Below are 22,801 nucleotides of genomic sequence, written 5' to 3'. Positions count from 1 at the left end.
TAGAATGTTGCACTTTGTTACTGCGCAAGTTTGGGCTCCAATTTCCTTATAATCGATTTGGGAAGTTGAGTCAAATACGTGTGATACTCCTAGTGTAGACGGACCAAAACACCACATTTCATCAGCAGGGCAGGAAGTAAATGGAAAAATATTAATGTTATTTTCATCTGTGGCAAAATTAGGGAGAGCAATTATCAACCAAGCCGCAAGAGCTAAAGTACCAAGCAACTCTATAAATTCACATAAATTGATACTTTCAGCAAGAAAATCATATCCTCTACAATTTCGAAATATGTCTGACACAACTGGGTAAGTTCCTTTCAATCTGGTCGATATCCGAAACCTCCCTGCCGGTGCACCCGACAGTTGGGTGCTGTTGTCGAGTGCTCGAAGTTAGAAATTTTAACGCAATCGAATATCAATCAAATCTGAAAATTGCGGTAATATTCGATTGAGATTCGATTGTGTTCTACAATCAAATTTCAATCGGTCGATTGCGTTCAATTAGGTTTGACTGGTTCGATCGTCGATTCCGTTCGATTGAGATCGTCTGGATATCTGTTTTATCTTCACCTTTGTATCAATACAATGCTGACAATTTTACACAACACATTGACAAATAATACCTGTGAGAAGTTTATATATATCGAAGTCTGCAACTAAAACTAGTCAGTCTAAACTTAGGAGCCAGTTTTTTTAAGAATGGGGCAGTTTGGGGCAGTTCCAATAGTTTGAAACTTAGATTTTTTCATTTTTGGATATGTTGTTAAGTACAATGAACTGAGTAAAATCGCAAAATATTTTGGTCTGAAAATCCATAATGGCGGATTTATGCCAATTTGAAGTTTTTGACATTTTTGGGCATTGCACTTAAAAAGTTTTTTGATATAGAACCATAATTTCTCAAATCAAAATGAGGAATTGATTTTGGGTGATTCTGAAACTATGGCCAGTAAACTATACAATTTTCCAAAAAAATCAAAATTTTCAAAATGGTAGCTGAGAGTTATGACGTCACAAAAACACTACAAATTTGATTTTAAGGGTATTTTAGACCCATCTGACCTGTCCCAGGGGAGTTTCTTACTACTCAAAATAATATTTTCTGGTAGTTTAGTCCCTGGTCTATCCATCAGTTAGTCACACTAGGAAATCTAGCTTTCAGAAAAAACAACATCAGTCATCTACAGGCAGTATAGACCTAACTCTTCATACAAAAATTACGGGAAACGCATATTTGGACTTTGTACCCTTATGCTGCACTCAAGCACTTAAGCCAAAGCCCCGCAAAGGCGGGACAAAAATCAGTTTTTTGAAGTTTGCAAAAAAACGCCACATAGAAGATCTTTCAAATTCAATATGTGAATAGAGCAGTAAAAAATACAACTTTTCTATTTTTCCTTTTTTTTGCAAAAGTTCTAGGAATGAAAATAAAGGGAAAATGATAATTGAATACTATCCATTGATGATCCGCGGCACTATCGTAAAGCTAGAATCGCTTCGCGTACTCTTCGCTTGAGAAAATGATTGACAGATTGGAGTTTTTCATCCCCGTGGTGCGCGCCGCGCAGGAGCTCCGGCGTTCTGCGAGAGTTCTCGGCTCAATCCTCGGACCGCGCTAAAATGGTAGACTGAGCTGTGATAGATCATTTCGATGGAAGTTGTTGGAATGTTTACAAGGCTCTTGACAGAATATTGTTTGTTTTATTGTCAATGATGACAGTGCGGTTATTAATTTTGTTAGATCTGACAAATTGATGTTTGTAAGTTCACTTTATAGTTTTGATTCCCATTGAAGAATCATATTCTGGTTTTCATGTTATTAGATGCTAGTTTAGAGCTTTAGGTCTACACTGACAGGATGTATTTGCACAACAAGGATGAGAGTTGCCTGAATCAAGTTCGCAAGACAATTAATTAAAACTTGAAAGTTTGAAACAAAATAAAACGTGCACCAGCCAAATATCAACCAACCAAATTTTGTCATTCAATTCCCGAGACAGCGCTTCGATTTTTAAGGCCTTGTTTGTACGCTAAAGTAAAAATAATTCCAAACATGTAAATGCGTCATTGTTTGAGGTCCGGCAAAATTTCCGGGAAATTGCCTATCCGGCGGTGCGCGGATCTAGGTGGGTTCCGCCTCCCCCGTAGATCTTTTTCTTGTGAAGTTGATCTTCAAATTAGTTTTCAAGGTTGGCTTGGCTCAAATTTTTTCATCTATGGCTCAAATTTTAGGCAATTTCTCAAAGTTTTTGAAAATGTTAATTTCATTAAAAAGCGCCGGGTTATTTTTTCATGAATATCTTTAGAAGTTTTGCGGTGCATTTTTTTGCTCGAGAGTCAAGTAAACGATATAGCGCTTTCGCAGCATTAATCTTTGATATGCATTTTGGTGGGACGCTAGTGTGACTAACTGTCCATTTGAAGTGATTGCAATAAAAAAATTCCGGCCCTACTGGCCCCTAGAGGCCCGAAAAGCCAATAAGGTCTCAAAAAAGTACCAACTTTAGCCCAATTTTCCTAGAGATCCCAACATTGTCTGACCTCCAACTCTTCTGTTCCTGAAAGACAACCGTCTGGTCTCTTTGGATCAAAAGAGAAACCTATGTGATCTCCTACCATTAATTTTTTATCTTGATTTAAAATTTTTCTTAACATCGCTCGAAAAATGACTAAAATTCGGGATATTTTGGCCCATTGGCAAACTTCAAAGGGGTCTAGGTCACTGAATTTGTTATAATATAAGGGCTATGATCAATCTTTTATATAAAAACAATGAAACTAGGTGAAAAAAGTTGTCAAATGTGCTTTTTTGGGCCAAAAAGGCTTTTTTTTCGATTTTTTGACTAGAGCTGAGGTCATTCTATTGCAGCCAGTAATTTGCAGTTAGAAAGTAAATTTTATATGAAAATCATGATTCCTCATCACATTCCAGAAAGGTTTCTAGGAAAATCAAATATGGTACTCTTCGAAAGCTTATAGAGGCTGAATTTTCACTCAAAGGCGGCTTCTAACTCCACTGACCCCCTTAATTTTGTAAAATTGACTTAAAAGTACATTTTTGGCTGAAATTTTTGCCCAAAATGAGTACCCATTGTTATGTTCTAACTTGACTTGATTGGCAAGTACTAACTGGATTAAATGAATGAAAACAGTAGTCAGCCATTAGGCTTTCATGGTGCTATTGCTATAAGTCAAGAAGACACCGATATAAAATTACGGCGCCGATATTAAGGTTCACAAAATTGCCGGCGACCGATTGATCAAAACAAAGATGGTAGACAAGCTACCAGTGTGGACAGGACATCTCTCCTCAAGTGCTTTTTAAGGACTCATGCAGAATGAAAAAACTAAGTGTCCACGTAAACCAGGGGAGACAAAAATGACTCAAAGAAAACCCTGAACAAAAATGAAAGAGAATGAACGCTCGCTGAAAAGTCGCCCCCTAAAATATATACAATGTCAAGCAAATGCTAAAAATGCAAATCCGGTTCAAACCAGTAATTCAGTTCACGTTAAAGTTCATATTGTTCTAAATGTTTTGGGATTTTGATGTTCCGTCTCGGTCTACCCTCTTCTTCCTCAAGGTCATAAGGGACAGTGGACGCATCGGAGTCATCGGATGAATCAGATTCAGTTTCAGAGTCTGTTTGTAGATCAGGTAAAAGGGTGAATGACGGAGTTGCTACTGAGGTGATGGGCGATTCCCTGACTTTGACTTCACTTGGTGGAGCGCTTTGGACAGCAGATTTCTGAATGTACGGCTTGACATGGGTGATGTGACGTGTGATGGTGCGCTTTTCGTTTTGTAGCTCGACACTGAACGGGAGTGCTCTTGTGACAGTGTATGGCATTGGTTCGAAATACGGTTCAGACTTGTTTGATCGGTTGAAAACTTTTACCAGAACTTGGTCTCCTTTGTTGTAGACGTGCTTGTTGGTGGTACGTTTGTTGTCTTGCGATCTCATTTTAAGCTTGTACTCTTGATCTTTGCTTCGGGCTGCTTGATTTTGAGTAGATGAGGGTGTGAAGCTTGGAATGTCGTTCTTCATTTTGTGCTTGAAGAGTAGATCTGCTGGTGATGTCTGTGTTCCGCAGTGTGGAGTTGAGCGATAGGTAAGGAGGAAATCGTCAAGCTCTTTTCTCCAATCTTTACGTTCTGCTGATGCATAGCGAAGAATCTTTCCAATGGAGGCGTTGAAACGTTCAACTTCACCATTTGCTTCGGGCCAGTATGGTGTGACAGCGTGATGGTCAATGTTGTGCTTCTTCAAGAACTTTGTTTTGAATTCTGTGGAGATGAATTGGCTGCCATTGTCTGAGATGATGCGTTGCGGGTAGCCAAATAACGAAAAGGTTTTGGTCAACTTCTTGATGATTTCAGCGGTTGTGGCTGATCGATTTAGGTTGTGTACTACTGGGTATCTTGAATGGTAATCGAGAAGGACAAGAAGGTTTTCGCCAGATGGTAATGGACCTTTGATGTTGATACCAATGTTTTCCCATGGTTGTTTCGGCATTTCGGTTGTTTGAATGGGAGTTGAGGATTTCTTGGGTGGTGCAATGATTTGGCATGCGTGGCAGGACGAAATGAACTTCTCAATGTCAGTTGAGATGCCGGGCCACCAGACTTTTTCACGGAGTAGGCTTTTGGTTTTAACGATCCCAAGATGTTGTTTGTGAGCAAGTTGAAGGATGTCGTTTCTCATGGATGATGGTATGACAATGGTGTGATCCTTCAGTAGGATGTCCTGATGGAGCGATAGATTGTGGCGCAGTTGATGAAACGGTTTCAGATTTTTGGTCCAACTGTTGGTTTGGATACTTTTGATAACTTGAGCAAGAATGGGGTCGTCCTTGGTTGCTTTGGCAATTCCATCAAGGGACGTGCCTTTGGGTGTTGCATGGTTGACAACCATGTTGACATACACTGTTGTTTCGTGGTCGACAACCATGTTGATATACTCTGGACGATCTTCTTCGGTTGGTGACAGAGGATTTCGAGATAGGGTGTCTGCAGCGTTGTTGCAGCCAGGTTGGTAGGTGATTGTATACCGGTAGGCTTGCATACGTAGGAGCCATCTTTGAATGCGTGGTGGTGGAGATGACTTGTTTGACAACATTGAGGTTAGAGGTTTGTGATCTGTTACGATTTCAACGTCCCGATCCGCAATGTAGTAGTGAAAGTGTTGAAGTGACCATGCACAGGCGAGTGCTTCTCTCTCGGTTTGGCTATAGCGGCTTTCCACTGGTGTTAAAGAGCGAGATCCATAAGCGACGACTTTGGATTCACCATCTGGTTGGGTTTGCGATAAGATTGCTCCAAGACCGACTGGACTTGCATCGACTGTGATTTGGGTATGAGCGTTTGGATTGTAGTAAGCGATGACCGAATCATCAGAGAGTGCTGATTTTAGTTGATCGAAGGCTTTTTGCTGCTCTGTTCCCCAGTTGAATGTAAATTTCTTCCGTGTTAAACGTCGCAGAGGTTCAGTGATTGTAGCATAATTTGGGATGAAACGGCTGCAGAAGTTTGTAAGTCCAAGAAATGATCTCACTTCTGTGGCATTTGTTGGACGCTGGATGGCTTTGATGGCTTCGATCTTTGGTCGTTCAGGTGAGATGCCGGCTGCTGATAAACGATGTCCAGCGAAAACAAGGGATTCGACGCTGAAGATGCATTTGTTTTTGTTCAGCTTGAGGTTACGGTTGGTAAGTCTTGTGAGGGCTTCATCGAGGTTTTTGTCATGGTCCTCTTGGTCTTTGCCCCAGATAAGGATGTCATCGGAAATGTTCCTTGCGCCTTTGCAACCTGCAAGTGCGATTTCAACATGTTTTTGAAAAGTTTCGAAGGCGCTGCTTATACCAAAAAAAAGTCTCTTGTAGCGATAGACCCCTTTGTGAGTGGCAAATGCTGTAACGTGACAACTACTCTTGTGCAACCTGAGTTGATGGTATCCTTCTCTAAGGTCAATTTTGGAGAAGACCTTTGCATCGTGAAGTTCAGGAAGTATTTCTTCGAATTTGGGTATGACGTGTCTTTCACGGATTATGGCTTTGTTTGCTTGCCGCATGTCTAGACAGAATCTGATTTGAGATGGATCTTTCTTCGGGACAACAACATAGGGATTGAGCCAGGATGTAGGTTCATTGGTAGGTACTTCCTCGATAATGTCAGAGTCTAATAGACGTTGGATCTCTTCATCAACTCGTTGACGTGTATGCCATGGGACTCGTCGGATTGGTTGTTGCACTGGTGTCATATCTTGGTTCATATGGAGCTTGACCTGAACGTTGGTCATGCATCCAAGTCCTTTAAAGATATTTGAATGCTTATCAAGAATGTTTGTAGTGGGAGTGACAGGTTTGTCTACTTTATTTACTTCTTCTGATGGCGGTTGCATGTTTGGAGGTGGTCCAACCCGGAGAAGGTCAAGTTGCTCTGCGGTTTGGCGGCTTAGAAGTGATCCACCTTGACCTTTGACAACTACGAACATTGCTTTGACTGATGAGTTCTGGCTGGGTGTTGATACGTTTGCAGTGAACTTTCCAACTGTGTTGAGTGGGTTGTTGGCTTGAAATGTGAAGATACGAATGTTCGTCTGATCAAGATGTGGCTTAGAACGCATTGCCTTGAAGGTTGGTTCATCTAGGATGTTGACTGAGGCTCCTGAGTCGATTAGGATGTTGACTGTGTGTCCATCTATGTTGATTGGAAATAGTGGTGGTTTCAGTTTTGGTGAATTGTTGATATGGAACACATAATCGTCATCTGAGTCGGAATCTTCCTCGTCTGGCTGTTGTTGAACTTGATTAATTTTTCTCTTGGTTCGACACATCTTTTCGAAATGTCCAATCCTTCCACATGTGCCACATTTGACGTTTTTCGATCTCCTGCATTCCGACGATTTGTGGTTCTTGTATCCACAACGACCACATTCGACTTGTTGATTTTTGTTTTCTTGATGCTGACGTTGTTGTTGATTGTTTTGAGGTGGTTGTTGGCGTTTGTTGAATCGAGGAGCATTTCTCTTGGGACGGACGTGATTTGCAGTGGCGGTACCGTCTTGATGCATTGTTGTTTCGATTTGTTTTGACTGGTGTGAGGCTAACTCGATTGATTGCCCAATGTCAATAACTTTCTGAAGTGTGAGGTTTTTCTCTTGAAGAAAATTGGTTCGGTGTTTCGAGGATCTGCAGGATGCGATTACCTGGTCTCGGATTTGATCGTCTGTAGATTCCCCATATTCACAGTGAGTGGTAAGTTTTCTCAGTCTAGTAATATATTGTTCAATACTCTCTTGGGGCTCTTGTTTTGCATTGTGAAATACTGATCTCTCATATGGTACGTTCTTCTTTACAGAGAAATGAGCGTCAAGGGCTGCTATAGCCTGATCAAAAGTGTCACCTTGATTCGGTAGAGTTCCAAATATTTCCTGTGATGCGGTGCCCATTAGGTGGAGAAGAAGTGATCTTTTTCGATTGTCGTCGTTGACTGCAGCAGCTGCTACGAAGAAGGTGAAGGATTTCTTCCATTTCTCCCATCTTGATGCAACGGTGTTCTGATTTCCCATTGGGTCGAACGGTGGAACTGCAGGAATGTTCAGACCAGCCATGTCGGAATGAACTATGAGATTTGTGATGAGTGTTTATAAAGTCAGTTTGTGTAGTTTTGGTCTTGTTTCACCATAAACTATTGATACTGTTGTGGCAGTGGAGTCTTTTTAAATCTTCGTCGCCATATGTTATGTTCTAACTTGACTTGATTGGCAAGTACTAGCTGGATTAAAATGAATGAAAACAGTAGTCAGCCATTAGGCTTTCATGGTGCTATTGCTATAAGTCAAGAAGACACCGATATAAAATTACGGCGCCGATATTAAGGTTCACAAAATTGCCTCTTTACCTCCTAATCTACCATTTAAGGATCAAGTCTGTCAAAATGTGCATCCAAACTCTCAATTCTTCAAAGGTGGACTTTACCAACCCCATAACACAATTTTGCTATCAGCCTGTTTGCTATTAAATGCAGTTAATGAGCCCAAAGTTCAAATTATCCAAAGAGAAGGAAAGGTTTAGGAATATTTTGTACTTTTGGACTTATCTCTAAGTATTTAAGGGCAGAAAGGTTGATGGCAAAATTGTTTTATGGGGTTGGTAAAGTTCACCTTTGAAGAATTGAGAGTTTGGATGCACATTTTGACAGACTTGATCCTTAAATGGTAGATCAGGAGGTAAAGATCTTGATGAATGTTTGTACTATCCCCATGAAACTTTCCAAAAACCAAGATTTTATTATCTGAGTGGGCTCATTTTCTGTTCAATCTTGAGCAAAAATTGTTCATTTGAGCAACATTGTCAATATTTTTAGGATTTTAGAGTTAAAACTGACTTTGAGCTAGCCCTAATCTTTAAAAGAAAAGAAAGGGTTCCAACTTCTGATAAATTCTTGAACTATCTATAGGATGCTTTCACAAAATCAAGAATCAAGTAGCAATGGGTACTCATTTTGGACAAAAATTTCAGCCAAAAATGTACTTTTAAGTCAATTTTACAAAATTAAGGGGGTCAGGGAGTTAGAAGCCGCCTTTGAGTGAAAATTCAGCCTCTATAGTATAAGCTTTCGAAGAGTACCATATTTGATTTTCCTAGAAACCTTTCTGGAATGTGATGAGGAATCATGATTTTCAGATAAAATCTACTTTCTAACTGCAAATTACTGGCTGCAATAGAATGACCTCAGCTCTAGTCAAAAAATCGAAAAAAAAGCCTTTTTGGCCCAAAAAAGCACATTTGACAACTTTTTTCACCTAGTTTCATTGTTTTTATATAAAAGATTGATCATAGCCCTTATATTATAACAAATTCAGTGACCTAGACCCCTTTGAAGTTTGCCAATGGGCCAAAATATCCCGAATTTTAGTCATTTTTCGAGCGATGTTAAGAAAAATTTTAAATCAAGATAAAAAATTAATGGTAGGAGATCACATAGGTTTCTCTTTTGATCCAAAGAGACCAGACGGTTGTCTTTCAGGAACAGAAGAGTTGGAGGTCAGACAATGTTGGGATCTCTAGGAAAATTGGGCTAAAGTTGGTACTTTTTTGAGACCTTATTGGCTTTTCGGGCCTCTAGGGGCCAGTAGGGCCGGAATTTTTTATTGCAATCACTTCAAATGGATAGACCAGGGACTAAACTACCAGAAAATATTATTTTGAGTAGTAAGAAACACCCCTGGGACAGGTCAGATGGGTCTAAAATACCCCTAAAATCAAATTTGTAGTGTTTTTGTGACGTCATAACTCCAGCTACCATTTTAGAAATTTTGATTTTTTTGGAAAATTGTATAGTTTACTGGCCATAGTTTCAGAATCACCCAAAATCAATTCCTCATTTTGATTTGAGAAAGCATGGTTCTATATCAAAAAACTTTTTAAGTGCAATGCCCAAAAATGTCAAAAACTTCAAATTAGCATAAATCCGCCATTATGGATTTTCAGACCAAAATATTTTCGGATTTTACTCAGTTCATTGTACTTAACAACATATCCAAAAATGAAAAAAATCCAAAAAAGTTTCAAACTATTGGACCTGCCCCGCTCTTAAAAAAACTGGCTCTTAAACTCCTATATCAGGATTAGAAACTAGGCTAGTCTTACCTCTTTTATCTTTCCCTTTACAACAATACAATGCTGACAAGTTGACACAACACATTGACAAGTAATCCCTGAGCTGACTGAGAGAAGTTTATATCAAAATCTGCAACAAAAACGAAAGTGGTCTCTTCTACTCATTGCTTCCTGGCGCTCCTGTCTTCGCAGCTGTTTATAAAATTTCAAATGGCCCTTCTTTTTGGCACCCGTGGCCTCCCCAGTGCCTTGCACGATGGGCGGCTGTAAAATCCCTTCATATATTTTTGTCAATCTGTGATCATAAGGCTTAGCTTCAATTTGCTAAAGAAAGCGGGAATTTGATGCGAGAGTTAGATTGTCAACAAAGTGCCGTAAAAAATCATTGAATAAATGAAGAACTTTAAATCTTTAATATTTTCATTTTGAAGAATTTAACTAGGCATCTGACTAGGCAAGGCACAGAAAGGCCTGCCAAAAAGAAGGGCCATGTGAAATGTGGGAATCTTATTTGTGGAAATCAAATAAATAGTCTGTGAATGAAGGAAGGGGCCCCACGAACCAACCAGTAGAAGAGACCACTAGCAGTATAGACTTAAACTCGTATAGCAAGATTACAGGATTTCGAGTACGGGTCAATTTTACTTTCATTTTCAGTGGTTTCACTTTCGATTTCAAGGCAACATCTTAGCAATGGGGTGCTCGCCCATAGTTGCAGGGGTTTGTACAAAAAACTGAACATAGACAATTTTCCATATCCCCCATTGCAATTAAAGCCATAATGAAAAATGAAACTTTTCTATGTATCACTCTTTGCACCTACCGTGAGTGGTCCTAAATCCGACAGTCCTGCCTAAATCCGATGGGGTCTTTCAAAGATACAAACTAAAATGAAAATAGTTGCAATAGTTTATTGTTCAACTTGGAGAGGGAATGTTTGTAAACATATATTTAAGATTTTAAGTTCTTCTTTTATTCAATGATTTTTTACGGCACTTTGTTGACAATCAAATTCTTGTGTCAAATTCCTGCTTCCTTGAGTAAATTGAAGAAGAGAAAAAACCTAAGCCACGGATCACGGATTGAAACAAATATATAAAGGGTGGGATTTTACAGCAACTCGTCGTGCAAGGCACTGAGAGGCCACGGGTGCCATAAAAGAAATACTGCAACCTCATTGGTGAAAATTTGATAAACAGCTGCGAAAGAGTGCTGGGAAGCAATCAGTAGAAGAGATCTCTTTCGTTTTTGTTGCAGATTTCAATATAAACTCCTCTCAGGGATTACTTGTCAATGTACATGTACACATGTGTTGTGTCAACTTGTCAGCATTGTATTGTTGATAAAAAAAATAAAGATAAAAGATAAATGAGGTAAGACTAGCCTGATAAAGGAGTTTAAGCTTAGACTGCCAGTGACTGTAACTGTTGCGGGCAAGTACCCTGTCATGTCAATATAGACCTAACTCTTCATACAAAAATTATGAGAAACGCATGTGTGGACTTTGCACCCTATGCTGCACGCAAGTACTTATGCAAAAAAAGACCACATAGAAGATCTTTCAAATTTAGTATGTGAATAGAGCAGTAAAAAATTACAACCTTTCTATTTTTCCTTTTTTTGCAAAAGTTCTAGGAATGAAAATAAAGGGATAATGATGATTGAATACTATCCATTGACTATCGTAAAGCTAGAATCGCTTCGGGTACTCTTTGCTTGAGAAAATGATTGACAGATTCAAGTCATTTGATGATAATTTATTGCTTTTTTAATCCAGATCTACCTTAAGTGCATTAATTTTAGCAAGACAAGAATTTAAAGATTTTGCGTGGATTAATTTTCGCAAATCGAGGGTCTTCAAAATTTTCGCATTGATTAAATTCTGCGAAAACATCCAAAATTTGTGAAAAATGTGAAATTTCTTTTAAGGTATTTTTTATGCCTATTTCCTCAGGCACAACTTTAACAAGCACATTTTTTTCTAAAACTTATTTCTACTGTGTTAGGTTCTGTTATAATTACTTTTTTATGTATTTCCCATGAAAGAGTTTTTTCAAAACAAAATTTGTTACTCACACACAATAATCTTATGTAAGGTGTGAAACATACACTGTAATTTTATTTATTTTTGTTTAAAGAAATAAATTTAAATTGATTTGATTGTTTGATATCTTCTATTAGGGATCAACCACTTTCAAAAAATGCCTTGAAGAAGCTTGAAAAAGAGAAATTAAAGGCAGAAAGAAAAGCAGAAAAGAAAGCACAACAGGTAAGAATTTAAAAAAAAATTTGAAAAGATTATGACAACCAACCAAGGGAATAAAGGCAAAAACAATAGATAATAAATGTGCAACCATGTTGCAAATTTTGTGTATTTAAAAAATTGGATTTTCCATTGTTACTAATTAACACACTTATGATAGGCTTAGGCTTGATTTAGTTTGAAACATGCTTTTTCCAAAGCAGTAAAAAGATTTTCAGTTCAACTCAAACCTGTCTTGTCGTGAATATAATACAGACAAGACATATATCTACTCATTCATTTAATTGTTTTGTTTTCACAAAGTAAGTTAATTATTTGGTTTAGGGATCTTCATATACTACAACCTCAGATATTATTCAGAAAATAATTGGTGAAGAAACTGAGATTTAGGTTCTGCATTTGTGGAAATATGAGCAATCGAGGAAAATACTCTCAAAGCTGAACTATTTATAGATAAAAATAGACAACTACAGTAATTTACAGCCTTGAAAAATATGCATGAATTAAGTAAGGATAAATTTTAAGTTAGCTTCAACATTTGAACAAAGGCTAAATGTTCTAGTGTTCAGATGTTGAACTATGATATGATACAGTTTCTGTTGCCCATAATGAACATTTTACAGAATCATCATTTTTACTTATTTAGGATGAAACAGCGGCTGCCCAAGATGCCGATGTAAGTTGAATCGTGTTAGCAGTTAAGTTTTGAAATGTTTACTTGTTGTATACATAAAAAAGTTCCAAAATTTATTATCACGTCTCATTTATTGCAACCTAGCTTTTTGCTTATAAAAAAACATTTTTTCATTATTGGACCTACCTCTTGGTACCCCGGTGGAGGTCCTTTAAATTAACCCATGTCCGTTCGTTCGTTCGTTCGTTCGTTCGTTCGTTCGTTTGTTGCCAGCTTTTGGCTCATTAGTTTTTTCTGATTTTTGGCACAAAGATGCAAAATGGCAATGCCCAAAATGTGATGGAGGCCAATTTCCGAAATTTTCCGGCCAAAAAATCTGGAAATATGTGTCATCACAAGCAACTTTAAATACGAATGAAATGGAACGTTCCAGCAAGACAAACGATATGGAACGTTCTTGAACTTTTAGGAACGTTCTCAGAACGCTAGAGAACGTTCTTAAACCTTCCTGGTCATTCCCTTTTATTTACAAGTTTAAGGATGTCTTAAAACGTCCGGAAGCGTTCCTGAACGTTCCATAACGTTCTCAAACATTCTCAAACGTTCCATAACGTTCTTATTGAGTCAATATTAACCTTTGGACTCAAAAGATCGTTTGCGAGCGTTCCGGGACGTTTTCGAGCGTTCTGGAACGTCTCTGAACATTCTGGAACGTTTAGAAACGTTCAGAAACGTCCCTGAACGTTTTAGAACGAATGAGGACGTTCTGGAGCGTTCTAGGAACGCTATGGAACGTTCGTGAACGTTCAGGAACGTCTCAAGAACGCTCCGTTTTATTTGTACTTCAAATCGCTTGTGATGACACATATGCCGGAAAAACTTTTTTTTTTGGCATTTTCTCAAGATTTTATCATTAGTTTTTTCTGATTTTTTGCTCAAAGAATATGCCTAAAATATGCCTAAAATCGCAGTTTTTCGGGATTTTCATTGGATTTTTTTCTTATAAGTGGTTGTTTTTTCATTCAAAAACATTATTAATAGCAATACCCACCATCAAACATGTTTCAATTTTCAAAATAATTGATTTTTGAAGCCGGAACTATTCAAAAATCGCCGGAAAAACAGTATTTCTTGAATTTCTTCTGTATTTTTTTATGAAATTTTGCACACTGATGCAAGATGACAATACCTAAAATGTGACGGAGCCCAATTTTCGAAAAACATTTTTTTCCTGCTGAAAATGCCGGAAATATGCCGGAAAAATCAGGTTTTTGACATTTTCTCGAAATTTTCATCCTTAGTTTTTTCTGATTTTTTGCAAAAAGATGCATATTCGCAATACTCAAAACATGATCGAGTTTGTTTTTTGAAAAAGAATCTTTTCTGGCTGAAAATGCCAGTACTCTCGGGTACTTAATAGCCGTCCCCCCCCCCCCCCCGCTAATTAATTTTTCGAAAATTTTCCACCCAGGACATTCTTATTCCAACCCCTCCCGCTTATTAATTTTTGGGAAAATGTTTTTGAAAGTTCCCTTTTTTGTCCTAATTCAGCTGTATTAGCCTCCTTTTCAAAAAATTTCCACCCAGGACATTTTTATTCCAACCCCCCCCCCCCGCTTATTAAGTTTTGAGATTTTTTCCAACCCCCCCCCCCCCCCCGCTTATTCCAACCCCCCGGCTATTAGGTACCCAAGAGTAATCGCCGTTTTTGCAGATTTACATTTGACTTTTTCCTTATTTCTTTGTTTTTTCACACAAAAACATTATTGATAACAATGCCCACAATTGTTAATAAAACTGATTTTTGCAACCGGAACTTTCTATTTCTATTTTCCCTACTCCCTTTCCCTCTTCCCCCCATCAACAATCAATGATAAGATTCAATGTGTTATGCAATTTTGCAAAACGCTATATCGTCTGACTGATTATTTTCATTTTTCTCCTTATTGCCTTATTATCTAGCTTTCATCATCAGGTAGGTCCATTCAGCATGTTCCTTGTTATAAGAGAAATGATAGAGTTATTTTCATTGACACAGATTTGATCCAAACGGATTTAATAACACATTTATCTTCTTTATTTGTGGCAGGACTTTGCTAAAGATAAATACGGTGACTTGGAACTCATTATGTCAAAGAATAAAACAGGTAATTTTAAAAAAGGTTGTAAAGTGATTCCAAACTCAAATGCAATTGCTTCGTTCTACAATTACATGATACATCTTAATTCTTAGTCTGTATCTTGACATCATGCTCCTGGTTTTATTTGCATTTCTCCCTGATCTAATCAAAATCCAAGAAGTGGCAAAGTAAAAAATAGTTTTTAATTGTTATTTTTATAGACAGGAAATGGACAGATGTTCAGAACCTTACATTAGATAAAAAAGGGGAACGAGTCCTTATTCGTGGACGGTTACATACTGCTAGAGGAACAGGTTTGTAATATTCCAATTAATACTTCGATTCTGAATGCTGTTGATGTCAATCCTTCAAAAAATATTTTTTAACACTTTTGATGACGTCAGAAGAAATAATTAAGAACAAATAATCCTATTTTTTGATGATGTAACAGGATGCAATCATATTTTGAGAAAATCTTTTTTTTCAAATGATCGATTTTGGTCAGATAAATCTTTGGTGAAAGTTTGAAGACAATCTGATAAATCACTCTGGTAAAATTAAATTTTTAGTTTTAACTTAACATGAAAGGATTGATAATTGATGCCAAACAATTAACAGATTTTTTCTTATTGTTTCTTGGTAGGAAAGCAATGTTTCATTGTGGTGAGACAGAGATATTTTACTGTTCAAGGATTTATGGCTGTAAATGAAAATATCAGTAAACAAATGGTCAAATTTGCTGCCAAGTATGATTAAGTTTTTTTTATAATTTAGTTTTTCAAAGTTTTTTTAATTGTGTTACTATTCAGGATGTCCTGAAAAAAGTACTGTGTTTGATCATCACTATTAGTAGACAAAAGTTGTATGTATTATAAAATCTAAAAAGTTCTCTTTTGAATTACTTGATTTGAGATAATCATAATTGTAGTTTATCTTATGTTATAAACTAAAACGTTGCAGACGTGAATTGGGTACCATTACTCTGATACAAGAGTGTAGGTGGTATGTCAGACATCATTGTGTGGTGTCACTCATCCCGTTTTGGGCATGCGACGAGCTATATGCTCTCCCATGTTGTTTGGGTTTTTTCACTATGTATGCGTCATGATATCTATTTCTTGCGTGCACAAAACTAGCAGTGTCTGGTGTTCCGATTTGAAAAAGGAGGAATTCCTACTTCGTAAGGAGGGACCCATACCCCAACGGTGAGGGCTCATATCATATAACGTTGCATTTCAAATAGAGCTTTGTTATTATGCGCAAGATATCTTTCACTTATAGAAGTAGGCTGACACAGTTTTTTACAACACCCTCTGACACCCTGTGTAGTAAATAGTATGAAGTGAAGAGTATTTTTCTTAAGGATTTTTTTCTTAAAATCAACCTTTGTTGTGATGTTATTACCTTCTGTCTTCAGTATAAACAAAGAATCAATTATTGATGTCGAAGGTATCATCACACCTGTTGAACAAAAGATCACAAGCTGTTCTCAACAAGATGTCGAGCTTTCTATTGAAAAAGTAAGACAATTTTGAGATGAAATTCTCAAACTCAGTAATACATCTATTTTGAAATTTGAAATCAGGTTTTGTATGTTAGTTATTTCATTTTTGCATTGTGGAAAATGATAACTAAGTATAATTATGTTACTTTATCCTCCATAGATTTATGTTGTTAGCAAATCCGACCCTAGATTACCATTACAAATTGAAGATGCCAGTCGTCCGGAAACTGAAGAGGTAAATGCAATGCTACCGGCTTTATCTTTTGTACTTGAACACATTTTGATTTTTATTATAAAATGAACCCATTGTGTATGAAAATAATCATTGTTCAAGTTGATCATCAGAAAGAAATGGAAACTGAAAAAGTTCTTTGTTCTACAATCTTTGAGCTGAAAAACGGCTTCCAATTTGTCGTCTAATTTACCGATTCTTTTTTTTCTTCTCATTTTTCAGGCTCTTGCTCATGTGAACCAAGACACCAAACTTGACAACCGTATCATTGATTTAAGAGTAGGTTGACAGTATTAATTTCTATCTACGATACAAATCATTGCATGTGTCTAATTTGATACAAATTCCTATGTCCCAGGTGTTTTTTTTAACAAAATGTTCAAACAATAACATTATCAATCCTCCTCAGATTATGAATTGAGCAGCTCTGCTATCATTGCTTTTTTATGATGAGACAGACAGATGCAGTAGTGTAGTGGTCATCGTTCTTGACTTTCGTGCTGGAGGTCAGGGTTCGATTCCCACTCAGTGCTGCGATTCACTTGGCAAGTGAATGTACCTTTGCCCGGGTCAACCCATACCATGTGAGGGGAATAGGGTACCATTACTCTGATACAAGAGTATGGGGAGATATGCTAGACATTGAATGTGATGTGGTGGTGGTACTCATATATTCAGTACCTGCAAGTACGCAAAGTTCTCCCGTACTGTGCGAGTATTATCATCGATACAGCTCGGCTCTGATGTGTCGCGAGCACAGAGTACAGTCTGGTAAACGCTGTGATTTCCCTATCTAGGGGTAGGAAACTATCCTCGAATAGGGCTCAGTCCGATGATATCGGAGGGTCAGCTTCTCTTCTCTTCTCTCTTCTCTCTATGATGAAACAGAAGCAGTGTGGCATGTTGTCTCTCTGTGTAGTTTTTACATTACCCCTAATTAATCTGAAACAAATTCTTCATTTAGACCACAACCAACCAAGCAATATACAAACTTCAAGCTGCTGTTTGTAGGCTTTTCAGGGAACATTTGAATGGCAAAGGATTTAATGAAATTCATACACCAAAAATTATATCTGGTGCGTATAACATGCCCTAGTAATTGATTATCAAATACCAAATCTTTGTACTGCTAGAAAACTTATAATAATGCAAAAATTGATTGGTAGCAAAAAAAATTTCAAGAGTAGCACAAAGTAGCAATACGATGCGATTTATTTTTTGGAAAATGACTTATATAGAAAAATTCCAAAAAAAAGTGTTATCAAAAAGAACTAAGTAGCTTCGGGGTTCATACTTTCAATGTATGAGGTAGAAATTTCTCAGAATAATAAGTACCAGGGTGGGTTGAATATAACATACCCAAGAGGAAGGTTTTATGTTGATTTTGAGAAAATGAATTAATGACAATTACAACCTTTTCTTTTCTTTTTTAGCTGCCAGTGAAGGTGGTGCAAATGTCTTCAAAGTCTCCTATTTTAAAGGTAGAAGAATAACAGATTCTATTGTTATAAATCCTTCGCTCCTTGAAGTAAAGAGGTTGCATTTTTTAAAGCTGTTTAAAGGCCAATTTACAGCAACTTTCATCGGCATTATTGCTGACTTGGCTTATTGAACAAAAAATTCAATAAATCAATCCTTCCATATAATCTTTAGTAAAAGATTAAATAACTGAAGCTGCTTCTGATTCATTTGGTTCATAAATTTCAAAATGAACCAAAAGCAGCTTCTGTTATTGAACAAAAAATTCAATTTCATTGCCTTGCCTTGCCTTGATTCATCCGTGAGGTGAAGCATCAACAAAGTCTTTTTTCCACTTTTGACGATCTGACATGACTGTTAGTAAATCTTTACCGGCAAGACCAGTTTCCTCTTCAATAATCAATTTGAGGGTGACATAGGGGCGACCGACACGTCTTGGGGCATCTGGAAGCCATGTTATCAATTTTCCGGCTGGTTCGTTATGTCTTGCGACATGACCTGCAAGTTTGAGTGCGTTGGCGTACAACCGATGTGATACGGGGAAGATTGCCGTAAATTTGTTGGATCGTAGCATGTTGTTGCCAAGAAATATTGTTATTTACATTTTAGTATAAAAAATCGTTTAAAGTTTACGCAGCTTTAAATATCATCGTTTTAGCTTTAGATTGCAGGGCGCTCCGAACTTGAGCTTTTTATGATCATGGTTTTTTGCATTCAGAAAGAGACCAACGTTTTTTTCGAAGTTTTCAAATTAATTGAATTTCCATTAATGAATTGGCGGAACATTGATCCATGAATCATCGTTTTTCTGATTAAACGAACGGTTGTGTTTTCGGGATTTTTGGCATTAACGAGAATTCAACGTAGGCGGCAATTTCAAACATGAACAAAAAAAATTGTAAATCTTTTGTTTTAAATCTTATCCTGCAAACGGGTGTTTGTAAATGAAATTCTAAACACCATTAGGAAGTCTTATCTGGCATTCATCTCCTGAATGAAAATGGAACATTTTGAACAAATTTGTGTATCTGTATTGCTGACTTTGACCGTGTTTACACTATTGGTGGAGGTAAAAATATAATTTATACTGCGATTTCATCACTCTGCTGAAAGGCTGAAAGACTTTAGACTTGTTTAAATGTTGAGCCATTTGGTCTTAATAATGAGATAAATAGCAAGAATATCACCCCTGCCAAACTCCAACCTCTGTTACTGCATTCTTTCTGTATTTCGACTTTTAAACAGTGCTCTGCTCAGCTGAAAAATTCCTTAATTCAATTTAAAGAACAATTACTGTTCCTTGTATGTCTTGAATTTCTGATATTTTTCCTTTAGTTTTCCGTGCTGAAGACAGTAACACACATAGACATTTGACAGAATTTGTTGGATTGGATCTCGAAATGGCCTTCAAAGAACATTATCATGAGGTATTTAGAGACCATTTGTCAGTTGCAACAAAATTAATCGTCAGCTTGTTGATGACTAAACGATGAAGGGGTTTGATCTTAACATACTTATTTACTAGGAGGAATCCCTCTTTCTTTCCCCTCGGCCAACTGGTAGCGCCACTAGCCTGCATTTGCTTACTTGTTACTGATGTCCGCCTTATTTGAGATTTTCTTAAAAGAATGAAAAATAAATAAAACTTGTGTTATGTTCTTTTTCAGGTTGTACAAACTATTGGGGATCTATTCATTCACATTTTTAAAGGGCTCCGTGACGAGTAAGTTGTCTTTTATTGGAACCTCTTTCACTTACTACTATGTTAAATCCGCTTCGATGATGAAAACAGTTTGTCCCTCTTCAGATTTTCTAAACTTGTTTTTAGTTTCCAAAGCAACAAAAGTTCCACCTTAAGGGAATCTAATGTGTATATGAGATGGTGAACCAAGAAATCAAAGCTTTTATGTGATTAATTAAAGAATTCGATGTTTCAATTCCCAATCTCTTTTTTTTCTTCCAGATATCAAACAGAAATCGAAACAGTCAACAAACAATTCCCATCTGAACCCTTCAAATTTTTGGAGCCAGCTTTGGTTTTGAAATTCCCTGATGCAATCAAAATGTTGAGAGAAGCTGGTGTTGAAATCGCTGATGATGAGGATTTAAGGTAAAGCTCGTGGACCCCTCTCTTTATTTGCTGAATAACGAGTTTATGTATTCGAGATAAATCGAAGGAGACGGTATGAAATAAACTTGACATGTCACCAAAATCACCGTCCTCCGTTTAGTTGAGCAGATAATATAGAGCTGGTCATCGCAACTATCAACTTTGTTTTGCGTCGACCTCGATATCCTCCAATACATAAACTCGCTAATATCAACCTATTTGGAGGTTGAACTAACAAACTTGTGAACCATAGCTGCATGCTCTACCTTTATGTCGTATTCTCTCAATCAATGCAATAAATAATTAAGAAACTGTTGCCGAAGTACCATCTGAAATACTAAGATGCAAAGAACAATGAATAATTTCAAAATTACAGTCAGAAATACATAAGTTTATTCTAGTGTAAACCGGAAGCTTTCATTTTTGCACTTTCTTAGCATATCTTTCGCTTTGCTTTAATTGTGTTGGTATAAATTGTACGATTGATGACTAAAATTGATGACTTTTTACATATTTTCAGCACACCCAACGAGAAATTCCTTGGTAAACTTGTCCGAGCGAAATATGATACCGACTTTTACATTTTGGACAAATATCCATTAGCTGTTCGTCCCTTCTACACCATGCCTGATCCTGAAAATATTGTAAGTTATTTTCTTCGGATTTCGAACATACCTTTTGTTTTGAACCTTTGATTGTGTGCTACTGTTTGGAGTAAAACGAATTTATCATTTTGGGTAAAATTTCTAAGGACTTAGACCAAAAGGTTACACGAAAAGATGTATTTAAAAGATTTAAAATCTTTCACACGTACTCAGAGCTAAAAATGTATTACAATTATTAGACGCATTATTCAATTTTTATCCACACTCCCTCTTCTATTTAGATGTACTCCAACTCTTATGATATGTTCATGCGAGGCGAAGAGATCCTTTCTGGAGCTCAACGTATCCACGATCCTGAATATTTGACTGAACGAGTCAAAGCTTGTGGTGTCAGTAAGTCTCGATTATCCAGCTTCTTTTCGTTAATGATGGTTTTTAAAGAGTTCATACATTTCTTGTCCATCGTTTGAATGTATGTCACTCTAGTGCACGAAGGTTATGAAATATTCTGTTGTCAACATTCAGGTGCTCCAGTAGCGTAGGGGCGCAAAATTTGTGTAGGAGAGCAGATTTTTATGACACGGTAATTATCTTTTTATATTATGAATAGATAATTACTGTGTCATAAAAATCTGCTCACCTACACAAATTTTGCGCCCCTCCTGTCTACGCTACTGGTGCTCTTCGAGCGTTTCCCTTTAGTTTTATTTCATCAAAATTTTATTATGTATATCTGTGCAGAATAGTTATGCTAAGCCACCTCTGAAACCCCAATTTGACTGCAAAATATTTTTTGATGAAGACTTTCAAGGGATATCAAGTAGTTTTTAAACTATTCTTGTAAATCTACCTTTACTGTCAATTTAACCTCGCGCAGGCCTAAGTGAGTAGTTAAAAAGTGAGTGTTTCACGACCTAGTGTCTTGTCACCAGTTACGTTTTGGCTAAAGCTCTATCTTTCTCGTTTCTAGATCCTGAAGACATCAAATCGTACATTGATTCATTCCGCTATGGCTGTCCTCCACACGCCGGTGGTGGTATTGGTAAGTTTCTTTATGCATCTTTTCCTCAAAGGGTGGATAAATCGGTGTTCAGGCTTTTTATTCTCAGAATTTAGCGCACTTATTTTCTTAATTTCCCTCTGACACGAAAATCTATGCTCGGATATATCCAAGTCCAGAGTGTTTAACATGCTTTTTATAAGTGAGTGAATCTAATGAAGTGGATATGTCGTAAAACTGACAAAAACATTATCTTTTCCTCCATTATCTGTGATTATTTTTGACATTTTTTACAACAAAATATCACATTTAGTAAGTTCCGACTCACCAAGACAATCATTGACATGTGTGAAAAACCATTGATAGAGAGTGAAATAAACGAACATTTTTTATATTTCTTGTAGGTCTTGAACGTGTACTCATGTTGTATTTGGCTCTCGGAAATGTCCGCAAAACATCGATGTTCCCACGTGACCCCAAACGTGTTACTCCCTGAACACAATAGAAATGCACTACACACTATTTTATAGAAAGAATTTTTTTCTGCTTTTGTATAAGTTATAAAATGGACGAGAGGAAAGAAATAAAACATCAAGATACTCCTAAAGAAACACTTGTAAATTACTGACTTTCAAGATTCCTAATTTTCATTAACCCTGCATTTTTGTAAGAATTTTATTAATTTTCATAATTAAATCATAGTGGCATACTTGAGGATATTCTCTTTGAAAATATTGGCGTTGTTCTTGCTTTATTACAGTTATCCCAAAACGTTTACTTGCAAACAACTTCATCTGTATTAGGTAACAGATAGATAAACATCTCGTTGCACAAAGAAGAATTTCATTTTCAATAATTTAACTACCATCCATTATCTATAACCACAATCTTTTTAAAAGGAACCTTTCGATAGAGATCTCCTGAAGGATTTTGTAAACAAACCTAAGACATGGGAAAGAGGATACGCCGTGTTAAGATTTTCACTCAACATAATTATTCTTACATCAAAAAATTCTTATCCTTGTTGAAGACGGATAAAAACAGGATGAAATGGCTTAACCATAAAAATCTCTAAATTGCTTCTCGTAAAACCAAAATAAGGGGATTTCTCATTATGTATTGATAACAGCAAATACACAATGGCTCCAAGTACCCAAGGCGATATTGTTAAAACAATTATCATTGTACCATCGTAGAACCGTATCCTAAAACCTGAAAAAGGGGGAG

General features: G+C 36.9%; 1 protein-coding gene across 1 annotated transcript; it reads left to right on the top strand.

The window, feature by feature from the left end:
* The first annotated feature begins 83 nt into the window (after positions 1–83).
* Positions 84–22,185, top strand: LOC136817918 (aspartate--tRNA ligase, cytoplasmic-like). The gene is made up of 19 exons (XM_067074259.1): positions 84–309; positions 11,809–11,896; positions 12,537–12,566; positions 14,614–14,671; positions 14,866–14,958; positions 15,288–15,390; positions 16,062–16,164; positions 16,309–16,383; positions 16,603–16,659; positions 17,345–17,456; positions 17,814–17,920; positions 18,892–18,928; positions 19,195–19,286; positions 19,527–19,582; positions 19,823–19,969; positions 20,490–20,613; positions 20,856–20,967; positions 21,545–21,616; positions 21,979–22,185. Exons 1-19 carry the CDS (start codon positions 155–157, stop codon positions 22,068–22,070), a joined length of 1,713 nt encoding a protein of 570 aa, XP_066930360.1. The 5' UTR covers positions 84–154; the 3' UTR covers positions 22,071–22,185.
* Positions 22,186–22,801: the final 616 nt, after the last annotated feature.

Source organism: Clytia hemisphaerica, unplaced genomic scaffold (genome assembly GCF_902728285.1).
Source record: "Clytia hemisphaerica strain Z4C2 unplaced genomic scaffold, Clytia hemisphaerica genome assembly, whole genome shotgun sequence".
In the NCBI taxonomy this organism is placed as follows: Eukaryota; Metazoa; Cnidaria; class Hydrozoa; order Leptothecata; family Clytiidae; genus Clytia; species Clytia hemisphaerica.
Note: the sequence above shows the minus strand (reverse complement) of the source record. Positions and strands in the feature narration are given on the sequence as shown.